This window comes from Rattus rattus, chromosome 5, assembly GCF_011064425.1.
Source record: "Rattus rattus isolate New Zealand chromosome 5, Rrattus_CSIRO_v1, whole genome shotgun sequence".
Lineage (NCBI taxonomy): Eukaryota > Metazoa > Chordata > Mammalia > Rodentia > Muridae > Rattus > Rattus rattus.
In genome coordinates this window covers 153,456,343-153,472,564 of record NC_046158.1, presented here as the reverse complement: position 1 = coordinate 153,472,564, position 16,222 = coordinate 153,456,343, and the positions used below count along the sequence as shown (strand labels likewise).

The 16,222-nt window shown below is 48.9% G+C and overlaps 1 protein-coding gene across 2 annotated transcripts; it reads left to right on the top strand.

Moving 5' to 3' along the window:
• Window positions 1-4,813: 4,813 nt before the first annotated feature.
• Pigt (phosphatidylinositol glycan anchor biosynthesis class T) lies at window positions 4,814-13,873 on the top strand. Of its 2 annotated transcripts, none has more exons than XM_032904847.1 (12): window positions 4,814-5,053; window positions 5,164-5,341; window positions 7,047-7,174; window positions 7,486-7,586; window positions 7,734-7,820; window positions 8,355-8,442; window positions 8,548-8,645; window positions 8,743-8,908; window positions 9,569-9,772; window positions 12,438-12,603; window positions 12,697-12,780; window positions 13,254-13,873. In XM_032904847.1, the coding sequence occupies exons 1-12, from the start codon at window positions 4,861-4,863 to the stop codon at window positions 13,504-13,506; spliced, it is 1,746 nt and encodes a 581-aa protein (XP_032760738.1). In that variant the 5' UTR covers window positions 4,814-4,860; the 3' UTR covers window positions 13,507-13,873. The 2 variants fall into 2 exon arrangements, with proteins under 2 accessions (XP_032760738.1, XP_032760739.1); XM_032904848.1 differs by having other exon boundaries at window positions 4,815-5,053; window positions 9,572-9,772.
• The last annotated feature ends 2,349 nt before the right edge of the window (window positions 13,874-16,222 follow it).

Sequence of the window (16,222 nt, the reverse complement as noted above, 5' to 3'; positions counted from 1 at the left end):
AGGGAAAAGTCGCTTCTGTCATGGAGCTCAGTGTAGTGGAGCTCAAATGTAAATTTGCAACTATGACTAGTGCGGCAAAGCAGCCAGCATATTCAGAGAGGTCACAGGAGTCTCCCTTGAGGAAGTGACACTGGAGCTGAGATCTGAATAACAAGTAGGAATGAGCTAGGGTAAGAGAGAGAGACTGGAAGGCCCCTTGAGGCTGATTACAGGGATCAAGTGCCCGGAAACCAGAGCATTGCATTTATCAAAATAAGAGATAAGAGTGGTCAGGCTAGACCTGGTGGAGAAAAGGAAGGTGGGGGATTTAGGCTTCAGAGGCAAACTTGGACACCATTTTATTGGGTGAGATTGAAAGGAAGGGGACAAAGGCACAGTATTGTTTCTACCTCATGCTACAGGATGATTGTAGGGTGTGGGCTGAAATTGTAATAAATCTGTTCAGATGTATTGAGTTTGAGTGTTTTTCAATACATCTGAGACAATATGGTAAGCAGGGACCCGGATCCAGGAAGTGTGGAATTTGGGTAAAAAGGATTAGACTGAAAAAGTAAACACACATGCTTTAATCAATGCCTGGGTGGAAGTAAAACCGTGGTAAGAGTGACTTCGCCCTGAGAATGCTGAAAGAAACGTTAGGACCCAGCCCTAAGGGTCTCCAGTTCATTTTCACATCTGCAGGATGAATGACCTTTAGCCCAAGTCAGAGCTCCTCAGGCTGACCGACACCACTTACAGCTTCATGTTTCTTCCCACCAGGAAGTCCTGTTAATGTTACTAGGAAACTGGGAAGTTTGTCGGATCTCCAAGGAAGCTAGACTGTCCTTCAGCTCTCTCCTGTCTCTGAGAACTTGTACCACAAATACTTTTTGCCCTAACATCTCTGGGTTCAAATTGAGATCATTTATGAAGTTGGGCCAGGGACCCAGCCTCATGTTAAAATGTCTTGTAATTTGCTCCTGTTACAGATAATGGTCCTTGTCTTGTGCCCACCTTCCCTGAGCATAGCAGAGCTCTACCTCCCCTCTTGATGGGCTCATCTGTGCCTCTGAGCCCACCCAAGCTCTCTCACAGGGCTCTTTGGGACCACCCCTCTTTCCTTCAGGGTGAGTGATGAGAAGCTGGACTTGCTTGGTTACCCTCAACATTCCAATAAATCTTTCCCTTCTCTACCACACAATGCTAAGATTGTGGAGTTTGGGGCAGGATCCTTCTTGGGGGAGGGATCTACAGTACTCTTGAGAACTAGGATTGTTTGAGTCTCTGGGAAATCTCCAGTTGAGCTAGTACGAGCCCCAGTTCTGTCTGGAAAAGACTAGGGTCTGTGGGACCACCAGACCACTTCCTGGTAGGGACAATGATCTCTCCTTCTGCCAAACCACAGGGGGCTGGCTAGCCTTCAGAGGCTCCATCCACAGCTGACTGTTTCCTCAAACCACACAGTATCCTTGGAGACAACATGCAGATTTAGAGCCAACTCCAAATTAAAGGGCCCAGCTTTCAGCCTTCCAAGCCTCAGTGTGGCTTCTTTCTAGTGCAAGGCTTACTGGGTAGACATCCTGATTGACTCTGAAAGGGAAGAACTGTGCTATAGAGGAAACAGAAGGGATCACAGGTCAGCAGAGTCCCTAAAACCACCTGGAATGGTCCTCGGGTGTGCAGGATCCTGCAAACAGCATGGTGGTGTGAGGCCAGCAGGACTGTGGTACGACTGAGCTCATTTGTTCGCTCACATATGACTGAGTACACCTGCAGTGTGCTGCCGTTTGCACTGACGACAAAATACCAAGTTGACCAAGAGCTCTTCCAGGAAAAGAGTGTAACGAAATGAAGGCCACGGTACAAGTGCATGGATGACTGTGGCCTGCTACAGGAGGAGAAGCGGTGGGAGTGCGAGGCGGGGGGTGGCCTTCACAGCAAGAGGGCCTTGGGTGATGGGAACAATTCAGGAGGAAACAGCATAAACTGAAGTAATCACGACGGTGGCTTCCTTTGTAAAATTTTATTTGGAGGCTGGTAATGTGGCCATTATTCCTGGCTCTGTCAGTCACCATGAGATTAAGCTACCTGTTTCCACACTTTAGTTTGAGTCTTTTAAAAAAAAATCTATTACATGAAGATGGTTCTACTTAACTGATAGAGTTGTTTGAAGAGATGTGGTTCTTAATCTTCAACACGTATATAATTTATTATATTAAGGATGATTCTGAAAGCAATATTTTAAATTCCTTTTCTTTGTTTTTTTTTTTTTTTTTCCGGTTCTTTTTTTTCGGAGCTGGGGACTGAACCCAGGGCCTTGGGCTTCCTAGGCAAGCGCTCTACCCCTGAGCTAAATCCCCAACCCCTAATTCCTTTTATTTGTAAATGTATATCCATTGAGCCCTAAGGGTGTAAGGTACCGTAGAATTGGAGGATATACAATTGTGGGGCAACCAGCATGGGTGCTGGGAATAGAAGTAGGGTCTTCTGCAAGAGCTGCAAGTCCTTCCAGCCACTGAACCATCTCACCAGCCCCTTGAAAGTAGGTTTTCAGGTGAGAAGAAGAAACTCTCAGGTTGCTCATACAGATTAAAGGCCAGTATGAGTGTCCAAACCATTACCTGACATCTAATCTCTCCTTTATTCCTGCATGTCTAGTGGAATCAGAAACACTAGATGTGGGAGAATGAAGTCTTCTTTTCGATAATTTTATTTTTAAAAAATTATGTGTCTGTGTGTAGGTTCGTGCAAATGGGTACAAGCACCCTCAGAGGCTGACCCATTGGCTCTCCTGGAGCTGGAGTTAACAGGTGGTTGTGAGCCATCCAGTGTGGGTTCTGGGAACCAAACTCAGGTACCTGGATGGCTTAACCACTGAGCCATCTCTGTAGCCACTAAAGTCATCTTTTCAACAATTCATTTCTGGCTGGAGTCTTTCTTGGTAGGCCATCCTAATAACAAAGTTTGGGCTCTTCTTAGAAATACACTTGTGGGGGTTGGGGATTTAGCTCAGTGGTAGACCGCTTGCCTAGCAAGCGCAAGGCCCTGGGTTTGGTCCCCAGCTCCGAAAAAAAGAAAAGAAAAAAAAATACACTTGTGAGCTTTATCTGTCTATAAATTATTTGTGAATGGCTTTCCTGGCGGGCAAGTGGAAAAGCCAAATCAGCTTAGTATGGGAACAGCTACAGGTCAATAATGAAGTTTTGTAAAGGAGGTGTACAGAAGATATATAACAGCTTTCATGAGAGATAAGTGAATGGATAATGAACATTAACAGTGCTCAACACCGTTAGTAAGAAAAATGCAAATTAGCCCTACAGTGAGATCATCCTATGGATCACTGCATCCCACACCTAACAATACCAAATGTTAACCAGGACGTGGAGCCACCAGAGCTCTTCTTGTTGTTTGTCTGTCTGTTTTGAGATAGTCTCACTACAGCTTTGGCTGTCCCAGAACTCACTGTGTAGACCAGGCTGGCCTTAAACTCACAGAGATCCAACCTGCCTCTGCCTTTCGAGTGCTGGGATTAAAACCATGTGCCACCACACATGGTTAAACTCCCCTATTTTTAATAGAAAAGTAAAATGACAGGTTTGGGCAAAAGGTCTGATTATTTCTTATACTTTCTCTTTGGTCCAGCCATCCTACTCCTAAATATTCTCCCAAGGGACATAATAAACCTAAGTGTACACAGCACCTTGCACAGACTGTAATCAGCCTTGTCCACTATAACCAGAACTGCCAAGCACCCTGATGTCCATCAATGGATGGAGAAACTGGCTTATCCATACAACTTTAGCGCTGCACAGCAGTAAAGGTTTTATACACATGGGAGCATGAGGCCAATCAGCACTGCCTCTGGAGATGAGAGGAGGATGCAGAGCCAACTCCCATGAAGCTATGGTTTCTGTCTCCAAACCACAATGTGGTTTCAAACTCATTCCTTTCAGGAAAGAACACACAAAACCTTACACTATGCTGTCATTTACATTTAGTCCTAGAACAGATTAATCTATGACAAGAACACTGGTTGCCTCGAGAATGTGTTCTGGAGATAGATGTTGACAGGAAAGAGGCATTGGACCATTTTCTGGGACTTTAGGTTTAAGTTTAGGGGTCTCCCCGCCCCAATACACATTGCTGTGGCGGGTAAAACCCAAGGTCTCATGCCTACTAGGCACTCTGCCACTGAGTTAGTTACATCCCCAGTCCCAGTTCTTAGGAACGTTCTATATCTCTGTAAGATTTGGAGTTACAATGTTATATTAATCAAAACCCAGCTAATTTTGTGAATTTTGAACAAAACTAAATTCTGAGAATGCAGGATACCCATGTGTGAAATTTACTCCGTGACGACTTCAAAGCTAAGATAGATGAGTGGGCTCTATCCATGGTAGAATTTACATGTTTATTTTAATAGCTGATCATTCTTTAAATTTTGCTATGCACTTTAAATTATTTATTTTATTAAGTTAATCTTTTATTAAGACCACAGGGAGGTGGAGTAGGACAGCTCTGCCTCCAGAGTTGCCAGCTAGGTTTAGAGCCAAGTAAATAGAGGCACTAGCGGGTTCTAGCTCACGCCTGTAATACCACCAGCACTTGGTACTGGGATGGCCATGCTGCACACTTCCTAGCTGGTGAAAGCGCCTCGAGGTGCGTGGGCCCTCAAGCCAGCTCTTCCCTCCGCCACTCGCCCACACTCCTTCACGCTGGGTCGGCAATCTCTAGCATTCGAGGACCAACGTCCGTGTCCCTCCGGTAACCTCGGAGTGGTTTCCGGGACGGCACCGGAAGTTCTTTCTCACCCGCGCTTCCTATTGGATGGCCACCTTTAGTGGGCGCAGGCGCTGCTGGGAGGCGGAAGCAGCCGCAGGTATGGCGGCTGCCATGCCGCTGGGTTTACCGTTGCTGTTGCTGGTGCTAGTGGGGCAGGGCTGCTGTGGCCGCGTGGAGGGCCCACGCGACAGCCTGCGAGAGGAACTCGTTATCACTCCGCTGCCTTCCGGCGACGTGGCCGCCACATTCCAGTTCCGCACGCGTTGGGATTCCGATCTGCAGCGGGAAGGAGGTGAGTTCAGGACCTGAGGAAAATTTCTGCATCACCTTGCTTAGTTCCTAAAGAAAGCTATCTCAGGGGGCGGGGCTTGGGTCGCTACTCACCTGCCCTGGTTTCTTCAGTGTCCCATTACAGGCTCTTCCCTAAAGCCCTGGGACAGTTGATCTCCAAGTACTCTCTGCGGGAGCTACACCTGTCATTCACGCAAGGCTTTTGGAGGACCCGATACTGGGGGCCACCCTTCCTGCAGGCTCCATCAGGTGCAGAGCTCTGGGTCTGGTTCCAAGACACTGTCACAGAGTGAGTTCCTACCTTGTGGCCTGTTAAAGGCTGTAGAGGGAGTGTGGCAGGGGAAGGTGTGCCATCTTGCCGTTGGCCTTGAGATAAGCTACTCCAATAGTGGTGATCCCACTGAGTTAAAACCGATTTGGGAAGTAATGTTACATGGCTGGAGAGATGTCTCAGTCAGTAAAATGCTTGCTACTCAAGCTTGAGGACCTGAGTTTAATTTCCAGACCCCACTTTAAAAGTCAGGTTGGTGATACAGGTTTGTAATCCTGTAATTGGTGGAGACAGGAAAACGGGTTTGCTGGACAAGCCAGTCTACCTGATTCAGTGACCTCCCAAGTTCAGTGACAGAACCACCACCACTCCCCCCCCACCCAAAAAAAAAAAAAAGTGCAGAGGGAATGAAAGAGACATGTTGTTGACCTCTGGCTTCCATAGCTATTTGCATAAGTATGCATGCACATACAACACGAAGAAGTTACATTACCACTGAGTGACATTCTTTACTTTGCTGAGTGAATATCCTCTCCTGAATAATTCCACGTCTGAGGTACTACATGCATTTTTCTAATGAGGCAAATAGCAGGTGGTTGGTGCCATGCTTGGGATGTAAGGCCGTGATAATCGGCAGACTAGGTTTTCCATTTTGTTTTGTCTTGTTTTGTTTTAAAGACATTCATTTGTTTTAAAAAAAAAAAAAAAACCCATGCCTAACAAAACATTGTGGGATAGCATTGGGCTACAGGATGGTCTTTGTGAAAGGAAACTAGAGTTTCACTTCAAAGCAGAATCAAGTTTCTAGCTGTTGCTTGTGAACTACAGAAAATCTCCAGTAGCTGCTGTGACCTTCCTAGAGTAGAATTTTTCCATGCAGAGATTGCAAACTTATTTCAGTATAGGCTACAAAATACCAATGACAGAGGGATTAAGGCATTGATGAAACCCTGGAATGAGAATTTAAGGGTGTCTCATTTGCCTCCTAACTACCCTGCAAGGATCAGTAATGCAAAATATTAACAGGTTTAGAGCCCTGATAGAGAGGGTTAGGGTTTGTGGCAGATCTAAGAGTCCGTGACAGTCTGAAATAGTCACCACTCGTTCCTATGGATTGTAACCATATGACAGTGGAGACCTAATGTGTTCAGACTGTCACTTCCAAGAGAGATCAGACTTCTGCATGAGAAATGACATTTAAATTCCAACAATTAATTTTAACGTTTATGGACTGCTATATGGGTTGGTATTGCACACACCAGATGTAGCGTGGTGCTTAAAGCAATGTGCTACTGCCACCTCGCCATCTCCTAAAGGGGGCTTAAGTGGGGCCTTGAACACTCAGAAAACACAGCACTATGGACTGTGCTTGAGGAGAACAGAAAAAGCCCTTTGGCGGAGGGGGACAAGGCTGGAGCAGTACTTTGAAGGCAGCAGAACCATGAGCAGAGTGTTCCCAGGTAAGATGGATCACTTGAACAAAGACCTCTAGGGCCACTGAGATGCCCTGAGAAGGGGCTAAGGAGATAAGACGAGGCAAGGGCATCCCTAAGCAGGAGCGGGGATGTTCTAACTCCCATCATCTGGTTTACGGTTGAGCTGCAGCTTCATTCTACTATAGACTTCACAGTTGGCTGTGGCTGTATGAAGGAGACCACCACACAAGATGTGGAGTTACAAGGGTATAACCGAAGACAGTAAGTAGGTTTGTGTCTCTGTCTAGTGTGGATAAGTCTTGGAAGGAGCTCAGTAATGTCCTCTCAGGGATCTTCTGCGCGTCCCTCAACTTCATCGACTCCACCAATACCGTCACTCCCACAGCCTCCTTCAAACCTCTGGGGCTGGCCAATGGTGAGATAGCCCCTGGGGCCTTTCCTCCTTGTACCCTCCACCCTAACATTTGTGTCCTTCCCCTTGGGCTCCTCTTCCACAGCTGGGCTAGATCCTAACCGTGGTGGGTGTACAGGTCCCGTGTAGCCTCCCTCCTAAGGCTCCTGTCTCTGCATTGCTTACTCCCTGGAGTATCACCTGGAGGTGGGACCTCTGGGCAGTAGTACTAGAGTGCTACAGCAGTGAGTGGGTGAGGTCACCCACATCTTTAGTGTGTGACTTCTGAGGGACAAGACTCAGAGATTCCCTTGATAGACTTCTGTCTCCCTCAGACACTGACCACTACTTCCTGCGCTATGCTGTGCTACCTCGGGAGGTTGTCTGCACTGAGAATCTCACACCATGGAAGAAGCTCCTGCCCTGTAGTTCCAAGGTGAGTGTGGGTGGGTGGGGGCCCAGCATGAGAAGGGAGTTGGCAGATGTCCCTCACAGCCTGGAAGCCAGAGTCCATTTAAGAGACTCTGTGCCCCATGTGAAGTGGGACACTGACCAGCCCTGTGTCTCTTCCCATCCCTTCCAGGCAGGGCTGTCCGTGCTACTGAAAGCAGATCGATTGTTCCACACCAGTTACCACTCCCAGGCAGTGCATATCCGGCCAATCTGCAGAGTAAGTCGTGGGGAATGAGGGTAGGTGTTATCAGGGGCTCTGAGAGGCAGGGCAGGTAAGTCTGTCTGAGTCCAGCTGAGGAGCGAGCGGCTGCAGTGATACTCATGACGTGGGGTATTGGCTGTGCACCAGGGTAATTGAGTGGTTTCCCGGGGAACATTCAATAAATCCTTCTCGCGGAGCACAGTCAGGAACAGCAGCCTGTGGACGCAGCTGCTGGCCCAGTCGCTCGCCAGCTGGCATAACCTTGGGGAAGTCGTTTCATTTCCTCGAACTTCCTTCTTTCAACTGTCACAGGAGAGTAATAGATTCTACTTTGAGGGTGGTTTTAATGGTTCATCAAACCGATACACGTAAAGTCAGCAGACATGGGGTCTGGCTCGGGGTCAGGTCTGCTCCACAGGGAACGGTAGCAAGGCAGCAGAAGGGAAGATAGGAAGAAGCAGGTCGGGGGGAGTCCGTCCAAGCCAGTCCTTGGAGCTGCATGTTAGATGAGAGCATGGTCCCTGAGTGCTACCCTCTGCCCCGTGACAGAATGCTCACTGCACCAGTATCTCCTGGGAGCTGAGGCAGACCCTTTCAGTCGTCTTTGATGCCTTCATCACAGGACAGGGGAAGAAAGGTAAGCTGCCTTGACACCTCATCTCTATCTACCTGTCGCAATCCTGCTCTGACTGCTTGGACCCACTTATCCTAGCCCTCGTTCAGCCCAGTTCTTTCTTCTCAGACTGGTCCCTCTTCCGCATGTTCTCCCGGACTCTCACAGAGGCCTGTCCATTGGCATCTCAGAGCCTAGTTTATGTGGACATCACAGGCTACAGCCAGGTACCAAGGTGTCTAGCCACACACACACACACCCTTACCTTCCCCAACATTAGCCTGCCCCTCTGACAGCTTCTGAGTGCTGCTCTTGTGTTGCTAGGACAACGAAACACTGGAGGTGAGCCCTCCCCCAACTTCCACATACCAGGATGTCATTTTGGGCACCAGGAAGACCTATGCCGTCTATGACTTGTTTGACACAGCCATGATCAATAACTCCCGAAACCTCAACATCCAGCTCAAATGGAAGAGACCCCCAGATAATGGTGAGTTGTGGACGTGGGGTGTGCAGCAGACTCAGGTGTGATTTTTCTTCAGGTTCGCAGGGGCTCAGACCCAACTCTCTGCATTAATATGTTCCTGGTTCTAAACACGCATCTTCCAGGCTTAGAGACTAGGCAAGTTCCTAGCTCTACTGAGCATTCGTGTCTAACAAAACAGGCACCTAGTGGTCCCTGGCGGGCAGGAGGTAATGATTAATGTGAATACAGAGTTCATTGTACACTCAGTTGGCCAAATAGTCGATGCCATGCTGCAGACTTAGAGTAGTAGTTGATGGCTGCAGACTTAGAGTAGTAAATAGTCGATGCCATGTTGCAGACTTAGAGTAGTAAATAGTGCTGCCTTATTCACCAAGCCTATGCTGGAAAAGAGAACCCTCAGTTTGTTATGCTGTCACTAGGGGGAAAGAGGAAACAGCTTAGAGTATGGTATGGCAGGAAGGGGATACAGTGCTGGACACATGAGCACTGGTTTGGGCACCTTCTTCTCTTTGTGAGCAAGGGAAGATGGATGATTCCAGAGCCCAGGCTTCCCAGTGCTTTTCTGCATCTACTCCCCTACCTAGGACTCTGAGCATGGCCCAGGGAGCTGGGATGGGAAGGACTCTTTAGGAGCAAGACAGTGTTGATTGTTTTTTCTCTTAGCAGAAGCCCTGCCCGTGCCCTTCCTGCATGCACAGCGGTACGTGAGTGGTTATGGGCTACAGAAGGGCGAGCTGAGCACCCTGCTGTACAACTCTCATCCTTACCGGGCCTTCCCTGTGCTGCTACTGGATGCTGTGCCCTGGTACCTGCGGCTGTATGTGCACACCCTCACCATCACCTCCAAGGGCAAGGATAATAAACCAAGTGAGGAGCCAACCCCATCCCCCTACACACACCCATACGCACACCCCAGTCCACCCAGCTTTAGGTCCTCCAGATTCACAAAGAGAGGATAAGGAACAGGTTCCAAAAATGCAACAGAAAGCTTCTCTGTGTCTGGTTCAGAAGTAACAGATGCATTTAAAACGCATACTCCTGCTGATTCTTAGAGCCTTCTGAGGCCAGCACTACAGAGAAACCCTGTCTAAAAAAACAAAACAAAAAAGTAAATTAAAAAGAAAGAAAAGAAAATTCCATGTCTTTAAAATACCCAAAGTCTTAAAGCTCAAAGACTCAGCCAGCCTGTGGTGGTCCATGCCTTTAGAGTTTGAGGTTAGCTTGGTCTATGAGTGAGTTCCAGGATAGCCAGGGCTACACAAAGAAACCAAACAAGTCAAAGTCTCTCAGCTCCTATAAAATCAAAACAAATACTTCCTCACTTCAAAGGGGAAGAACCCGGGCACAGTCACAATCTCACAAAGTAGAACCAAATCCAGCAATACACACAGCTCAGTCTCCAGTGTCTGGGACTCACTCCTGGTTGTGCAGGCTCCTTGAGTAGCTTGGGTCACCTCTTTGACTTTGCCGGCTGCAGCACACACAGCTTGTTTGCTAGGCTCCCTTGGCTCCACTCCATTGCTGCTGCTGCCGTTTTTGGTGGTCATCCCAGGGGATTGGCATCTCCAAAATACTGGGTCTTCTGCTGCAACCAGGCTGCATTTCACCAATAGACTTTCCTGAGCTTTCTTCAGAGATCCCAACCCTGCCACATAGTGCCAAGCCTCACGTGCTCTCATGACACCTTCATACCTTTAAAGCCAGCACCAGCTAAGTGACTCTTTGTTGCCCAACACTAGCTAGGTACAACCTTGGCTACCTCTGGAACACAGCCTCTGTGTGCTGACTCTCAGAAAACACTTCCCAGAAGATTTCACCTCATGGCGCTGGTCTCTTCTTAATCACTGCTAATTCTTCAGCTCTGACTCACCAGCATTTATTGTCCAGCAAAGCAAAGGTTTTTACCTTAGTGCTTCTGGTCTTTTGTTAATCACAGCCAATTCTTGAACTCCAGTTGGCAGACACCACAGATTCTTCACACAGATGGCCTGGTAGAGTCTTTGTTTCCCATTGAAACTTCCCAAGCCATCTCCACCATCTGCATTGCTCTGAACATCCTCATCCTCCAAGCTCCTACAGAGCAGCTCAGTAAGCTCTCAACACTAATGGCTTTTCTACCTCAAGGTTCCAAAGTCCTACTACAGTCCTCTTGATAACATGGTCATGTGTGTCAGAGCAGTACCCCATTCCTGGTACCAACTTCGGTCCTAGTCAGATTCCTATTGCTGAGATGGAACACCATGACTAAAAGCAAGATGGGGAGGAAAGGGTTTATTTGGTTTACACACCCCATTGTAGTCCATCATGAAGGACGTGGGCTTTAATTTTTAGGGAGTTTCAGGTCCTGTGTTGTTCCTCTGCGCACTCAGTTCTGCTGTTACTCCATGCTACATTTCCTGTGCTTCCTTCTCTGCCCCAGGAATTGCTGGGGTGATCCCAGGGCCTTGTACATGTGAGCCAACTGTTCTACCACTGGGCTCCCTTTCCCCTCCTTTAAAAAAACAATGGTTCTGCTGGTGGGGGCACTGCAGAGGTGGCCTAGCAGGTTATGAGCACTTGCCACTCTTCGAGCAGACCTAAGTTTGCTTCCTAGCATCGCTTCAGGCAGCTCATAGCTCCAACCCCAGGAGATCTAACCCCTCTTCTGTCTTCTTTGGGTACTGCACTCTTGTGCACACACCCTCTCGGCAGACACAGATACATAAACGTAAAACAAAAAATAATTAAAAAAGAACTAATACTCATCTGCAAAGGATCACAGCTTTTGGTGTTGATTCTACCCACCTATCCATGTATTTATTTGTCTTGGGTTTTGAGGCAGGGTCTCCCTGTGTAGCCCTGTTTGTCTTAGAATGTACTATGTAGACCAGGCTGGCCTTGAAGTACTGGGATTAAAGGTGTGCCCCACCACCGCCTGGCCTAATTTATCTTTTAATTCACTTACAAAGTAACAGGTTTTCTTATGGCTCTCTCATACATAATTTTAAAAAAGTGTTATTTGCTAAAACTGGGTCATCTATTACCTAATATGCATGAGGAGTGTTTGACATTCTGTCCTTGTCCTTGTGGCGCTGTTTAATGTGTGCACCTCACCCTGCATTTCCTGTGAGCCAGTGTTAGATTAGAAACCTGATTAGGTTTATGTCCTATATTTTTGGCAAGGATTCCCAAATGACTAGATCTCCTCCTGTATTATATCAGACAGTGACGTCTGCTGCCCCCGATTCAATTTCATTATTTCATCATTTGATTGTTTGCTTGCTTTTGGGAGGAGTTCAGTTGTGAGGCACTTGTGCAGGGGGTTTGATTCTCTTTACCACGTGGGTTCCAAGGATTGAAACAAGCAGAGTTGTCAGGCTGGGTGACAGGTGTCTCTACTCATGAGCCATCTCACCAGCCAAGATGCCACAGTTTAGCAATGTGAAGATTGACAGGCTGCAGTTCCATGGCAGCCTCTTGTGACTGTGTCCTGGGGGGACATAGGTGGTCTGAGTTTAGATACAGAGTCTGGGTGGCTCTTGCCTCCATCCAGGTTATATCCACTACCAGCCTGCCCAGGACCGGCAGCAGCCCCACCTCCTGGAGATGCTCATTCAGCTGCCGGCCAACTCCGTCACCAAGGTCTCCATCCAGTTTGAACGAGCCCTGCTCAAGTGGACAGAATACACGCCAGACCCCAACCACGGCTTCTATGTCAGGTGTGATCTACCCCAGTTAACTGCCCCGCTTCTACCTCTTACCCTTTGGTGGGAGGAGCTAGTGAAGAACATGGCCGTCTGTCTACTCTGCAGCCCATCTGTCCTCAGTGCCCTTGTGCCCAGCATGGTGGCAGCCAAACCAGTGGACTGGGAAGAGAGCCCTCTCTTCAACACCTTGTGAGTGTGCCACACCCTTCTGCTATTCCAGAGTCATGTGAGATTTAGCCAGCCCTCTTGAAAGTCCTGGTGGTCTGTGACATTTGTAAAGAAGTATAAAAGACTAAGACCGTGGGTGAGGATAGTAGCATTGCCTACCAAACATCAGCGGACACTTACCAGTGTCAGGGACTCAGAGAGCACCTGGCCGGTCCCCTGCTCACAGCCCATGGGGCCAATTGTTGGTGGTGGCGGTGGTGGCCTGCAGTAGGTTACCTGTTTTTTTGAGGAGAGCAGTTAAGGCTGAGACTGAGGCAGTAGACGAGGTGGGCCCTTTGCTTCCGTGCAGCTGCTCTGCTTTGATCAGATCAGGTGAGTACATGCTCTCCAGTGATTGCTTCCTTACTAGGTGTCTGCAGCACACGCTATGGAGGAGAGCAGGGAGATGGGGAGGGAGGGGTAGCAGCCCTGTCTCACTGTCCTTCCATCCCTAGGTTCCCGGTGTCTGATGGCTCCAGCTACTTTGTCCGACTCTACACAGAGCCCTTGCTAGTGAACCTGCCCACCCCCGACTTCAGCATGCCCTACAATGTGATCTGCCTTACATGCACTGTGGTGGCCGTGTGCTATGGCTCCTTCTACAATCTCCTCACCCGAACCTTCCACATTGAAGAGCCCAAATCCGGCGGCCTGGCCAAGCGGCTGGCTAACCTCATCCGGCGTGCTCGTGGTGTTCCCCCTCTCTAAGATTCCCTTTCTTCAGCAACTACAGCTTCATGCTCACCTGCCCCAGGGGAGCAGTGGCAGGGCTTTTTCTGCCATGCCCTCTTTCCCCAGAGTTAGCTTCTGAAGCTAACTCCCCCTGGATCTGGTCTGGGCTAAGGTATGGTTTCCAGTGTGGTAGACTTGAGCCAAATCCCGTCTTCCCTCCTCACCTGTGGCAGCCACATGTCTACCTAGAAGGGGCCGGTGCTGCTGTATACTGGACAGCCTAGAGAGATGCCTCCGTCATTACAGGACATTCTGCTGGCCCAGGTAATGGGGTGCAGTAGAGCTTGTGGTACTGTGGGAGGGGCGCTGAATTTACTGGAGTAATAAAATGCCTACCCTCCTAGGTCGTTGTTGCGTCCTCCGTGAGGCCTGGGAAGAGTCCCCAGCTAAAGCCTGTGATGAGTGCTGGGCCCACCCTGGCCAGAAATGCCTTCTCAGCTTTATCCCCCATTCCTCGTAGTGATTCCCCATCTCTGGTTTTGGCTGGGAGATTTTCTGTAAATATAACATATGATCATGAAAACCCTACTAGCAAAGGCAGAGCACAGTGACTAACTGCAGCGTGTCAGAATGGCTGAGTCTCTGTAGTGCTTGAAAATGTTTGGTATTAAGGACCACTCCACTCCTTAGCTCGCAGTGCTCCTGCATCCCTTTAATCCCAGCACTTGGGGGACAGAGGCAGGTGGATTTCTGTGAGTTCCAGGACAGCCTGGTCTACAGAGCATGTTCCAGGATAGCCAGGGTTACACAGAAACCCTGTCTCAAAAAACAAAACAAAACAAAACAAAACAAAGCAGAAAAAGACCACTCACTCGGTCACATACTACCTCTGGAGCCTGCCTTCCCTCACCTCCTCTTAGAGAACGCTGGGTCCCTGTAGAGCACGTCCATAAGCACAAGCCTCCCCCGACCCCCAGCTTCTCCAGCACACTTGAGTTAACTTGTTCTCTTTGCTCATAGCCCACGTTTTCTTCCCGGCGTGTCAGTTTGACAAAATGCATTGTTCACCAACCACACACCCCTTAACTACCTGGCTCACTCTTGCTTCCAAAGCTGCATGTGTGGGACATTGCTTCTTCCTCTGGGGAGGCTGTGACATGTCATGGTGCCATCAGGGCCCTCTGCCCACCACTTGTCGCCAGTGCTCCCTGCATAGACTTTGAACAGGATGTGGCCCATTTCAGGACATACCACCAGTGCCTAGCAGTGCAAGCATTCTAGGAGTGAGTTCTGGTCTGGGATCTGGGATAGAGGGGGCAGGGATACCCTGAAGCTATGTAGGTGTGAGCATAGCAGTAGACCTGGGGTATCTGGTTCAGCTCAACCACTGGCTGGCCCACTTGGGTCTGTCGGCAGCCCAGGCATCCAGGCACCGAGGAAATGGTGCTGGGCTAGTCCAGACTCAGCCCCAAAGCAGCTTGGTCCAGATATTTCTTCTTGTGCTTTCTCCCCAAGTAGCAAATAAGCAGGCTGTGGGGGGCATGAGTGTAAGCTGAGCCAGGAGCAGTGCATGCAACTGTGCTCTCAGTGCTCCAGGCTGCAGCTAGGACTGGGAGCTAAGGCTCACTCGGGCTACAGAGACCCAGGGCTTAAAACAAAAGGAGTCAAAGGGCATGTTGGCCAGTGCCTTTCATCTGAGCACTAGAGAGGCAGAAGCAGGTAGATCTCTTGAGTTTGAGGCCAGCCTCCATAGTTTCAAGACAGTCGGAGCGACATAGTGGAACCCTGTCTCAAAATAGACAAAAAGAAAACAAATGTAGGTGAGTGGCTCTCATGGCAGCTAAGTGGTGTGGAATGACGGCCAAGTCAGAAGGGCTTGAATTCGGCCTGATAGTTCTCCAGCATGTCAGCTAGAAGTGACCCCCACATGCCGGCTGCACCTGCATGTCCTGATCACCTCTTCCAGCATTTATTTACCCATCTGCCTCATCTACTTGTCTTCCCCACTTGATGGCTAAAGTCGCCTTGCTGAACTTGTCATAGTCCCTTGTCCCACCCCAGATGTGCTCACCCACTGTCCCCCTATCGGTGACATCCATCCTCTTTCCACCAGTCCAGCCCATTGAGGCATCTTTAATCTTCTCTTCCACATCCAGTGTGCACCTTCAGGACAAGTTCAGAATCTGACAGCTTTGTGTATGTGGGCGCACATGGAAGCTAGAGGTCACGGCAAGTGTCATTCCTCAAGGACTATCCACCTGGGCTTTTTGTATTATGTGTATGTTTTATCTGCATGTATGTCTGTGCATCACATGCATATGGTGCCACCCTGCGACAGGTTACAGATGGCTCACCATGTGGGTTCTGGAAATGAAAACCAAAGAGCAGCCTGTGCTCCTAACCGCTGAGCCCTCTCCTGCCCACTACCTTGTTTTTTAGACAGGGTCTCTCACTGGCTTGGAATTGGTCAAGATTGGGTTGGCTAGGCTGCGATGGGCCTGTCTCTGCCTCCAGAGCACTGGGGTTACATGTGCTTGCCGCCATGCCTGTCTTACATGTGTTCTAGCGATAGAACTCTGCCCCTCGATCTGACTCAGCCACCTCCCAGCCTTTCTGACGTCCTCGTCCTTCAGGACTGTTCCTGGGAACACCCTGTTTGTAGTTGCTTCCTAAGCCCAAGCTTCTTCCTTTCCTGATTGTTTTCCACTCTACTCAGACATCTTCTAGCATACTGTGAACAGTAACTAGTACT

What these genes read in the sequence shown, in the direction of transcription:
- Pigt (XM_032904847.1), top strand. Translation starts at nt 4,861, where the DNA reads ATGGCGGCTGCCATGCCGCTGGGTTTACCGTTGCTGTTGCTGGTGCTA. An exon ending in TCCTGCCCTGTAGTTCCAAG is followed by an intron (nt 7,587 to 7,733) that starts GTGAGTGTGGGT and finishes CATCCCTTCCAG; the next exon opens with GCAGGGCTGTCCGTGCTACT. An exon ending in CACAGGACAGGGGAAGAAAG is followed by an intron (nt 8,443 to 8,547) that starts GTAAGCTGCCTT and finishes CTTTCTTCTCAG; the next exon opens with ACTGGTCCCTCTTCCGCATG.